The sequence below is a fragment of the Calidris pugnax genome, unplaced genomic scaffold (assembly GCF_001431845.1).
Source record: "Calidris pugnax isolate Ruff unplaced genomic scaffold, ASM143184v1 scaffold107, whole genome shotgun sequence".
Lineage (NCBI taxonomy): Eukaryota > Metazoa > Chordata > Aves > Charadriiformes > Scolopacidae > Calidris > Calidris pugnax.
In genome coordinates this window covers 2,773,305-2,775,574 of record NW_015090901.1, presented here as the reverse complement: position 1 = coordinate 2,775,574, position 2,270 = coordinate 2,773,305, and the positions used below count along the sequence as shown (strand labels likewise).

General features: G+C 56.8%; 1 protein-coding gene across 1 annotated transcript in view; it reads left to right on the top strand.

Moving 5' to 3' along the window:
- The window catches only part of VWCE (von Willebrand factor C and EGF domains), a 12,547-nt gene extending 10,336 nt beyond the window's left edge, over positions 1-2,211 (top strand). Inside the window, exons 11-14 of the mRNA XM_014948759.1 lie at positions 209-304; positions 475-571; positions 1,807-1,889; positions 2,110-2,211. Coding sequence (XP_014804245.1) covers positions 209-304; positions 475-571; positions 1,807-1,889; positions 2,110-2,211 — 378 coding nt within the window. The remainder of the gene's footprint in view (positions 1-208; positions 305-474; positions 572-1,806; positions 1,890-2,109) is intronic.
- Positions 2,212-2,270: the final 59 nt, after the last annotated feature.

Below are 2,270 nucleotides of genomic sequence, written 5' to 3'. Positions count from 1 at the left end.
TTTGGCAACTCGAACCCCCAGGTCTCTTTCCTCCAGGCAGCTCCTGTGAGAAGAGACCAGCACCAACCTCTCTACAGTGTCCTTTCAAGTAGTTGTAGAGGGTGATGAGGTCTCCCCTCAGCCTCCTCTTCCTCACACTAAACAGCCCCAACTCCCTCAGCCACTCCTCATACGATTTGTTGTCCCCCCCCTTCCCCGTGTCCCCCCCACAACCCCAGGTTGCTTCGTGGATGACAACGGGGTGGAGTTTCCCATCGGACAGATCTGGTCTCCGGGCGATCCCTGTGAGTTATGCATCTGCCAGGTGAATGAGAACCTGCTCTGCTCCACGGCTCCTGTCCCCCTCCTGCCCTTGGGGACGCTGGGGCTGCTGCTGCTGCTGGTGGTGGCCCTGCTCCCCGGTGGCTTCCTCGGGCTTTAAATTTGGCCATTTTGGCCAGCCCGAGGTCTCTGGCAAGTGCTTCTCCCCCGCAGGCAGACGGCTCGGTGAGCTGCAAGAGGACGGACTGTGTGGAGACCTGTCCCTACCCCATCCGCATCCCCGGGCAGTGCTGCCCCGACTGCTCGGCTGGTGAGGGGGGCTGGGTCCTCCCCGACCCCTTTTACATCCTCCTGTCCCCATCCTCATTCCCTTCTCTGTCCCTTCTTTCATCCTTCCTTCTCTATCCCATCTTTCATCTGCTTTCCATCCCCCCTTCTCCATCTTTCCCTTTCTATCCTGTTTTTCATCCTCTCTCCGTCCCCCGCCTTTCTCCATCCCACTCTCTTCTCCATCCCGCTCTCTTCTCCATCCCACTCTCTTCTCCATCCCGCTCTCTTCTCCATCCCACTCTCTTCTCCATCCCGCTCTCTTCTCCATCCCACTCTCTTCTCCATCCCGCTCTCTTCTCCATCCCACTCTCTTCTCCATCCCGCTCTCTTCTCCATCCCACTCTCTTCTCCATCCCGCTCTCTTCTCCATCCCACTCTCTTCTCCATCCCGCTCTCTTCTCCATCCCACTCTCTTCTCCATCCCCTTTTCCATCCTCCCTTCTCCATCCTAATCCCTTTTTCATCCTTTTTCCATCCCCTTCTCCATTCTAATCCCTTTTTCATCCTTTTTCCATCCCCTTCTCCATCCTCCTTTCTCCATCTCCCCACCTCTATCCTTTCTCCATCCCCTTCTCCATCTTCCCTTCTCCATCCCAGTCCCTTTTTCATCCTTTCTCTGTCCCCCCACTTCTCCCTCTGCCTTCTCCGTCCTCCCTTCTCCATTCCCCCTGTCTCTATCCTTTCTCCATCCCCTTTTTCATCTTCCCTTCTCCATCCCCATCCCATTCCCCTTTCTCCATCCCTTTTTTCATCTCTCATCATTTCTCTGTTCCCTCCTCCTCGCTCTTGTCTTCTCCATCCCCCTGTCTCTATCCTTTCTCCATCCCCTTTTTCATCTTCCCTTCTCCATCCCCATCCCATTCCCCTTTCTCCATCCCTTTTTTCATCTCTCATCATTTCTCTGTTCCCTCCTCCTCGCTCTTGTCTTCTCCATCCCCCTGTCTCTATCCTTTCTCCATCCCCTTTTTCATCTTCCCTTCTCCATCACCATCCCATCCCCCTTTCTCCATCCCTTTTTTCATCTTCCCTCTGTCCCCCCCTTCTCCCTCTGTCTTCTCCATCCTCCTGTTTCTATCCTTACTCCATCCCCTTCTTCCTTCTCATCCCTTCTCCATCCCCATTCCAGCCAGCCTGGCCTTAAGCAGAGGGCTCCCCAGGAGGTCCCCAAACCCCCTGGGGGACCACAAACGCCCCTTTCTCCCCACCTCTCTCCAGGCTGCACCTACATGGGCAGGATCTTCTACAACAACGAGACCTTCCCCTCCGTCCTGGACCCCTGTCTCAGCTGCATCTGCCTGGTGAGGGCTGCGCTGGGGACCACGAGATGGGCCTTTTTTGGGTGGGGGCTCCTGCCCCACGGGCTGAGCCCCATTTTTTTTCCTCCGTTGCAGGAAAAAAAATCTCCTGGGTGTTTTGGGGCTGCCCCCTTTCCCATTCTCTTTTTTTTTGGTGCCCCCCAACCCACTTTGGCTGGGGAAAGGGGGGGGCTAACACCTGGTCCTCGACCATCTCTCGCAGCTGGGCTCGGTGGCCTGTTCGCCCGTGGACTGTGCCATCTTCTGCACCTACCCCTTCCACCCCGAGGGCGAGTGCTGCCCCGTCTGTAAGGGTAAGAAATGAGGCTGGGGGCGAGGGGGGGGGCATGAAGGACCCCATCCCCCTGCCCTGTGACCCCCCCC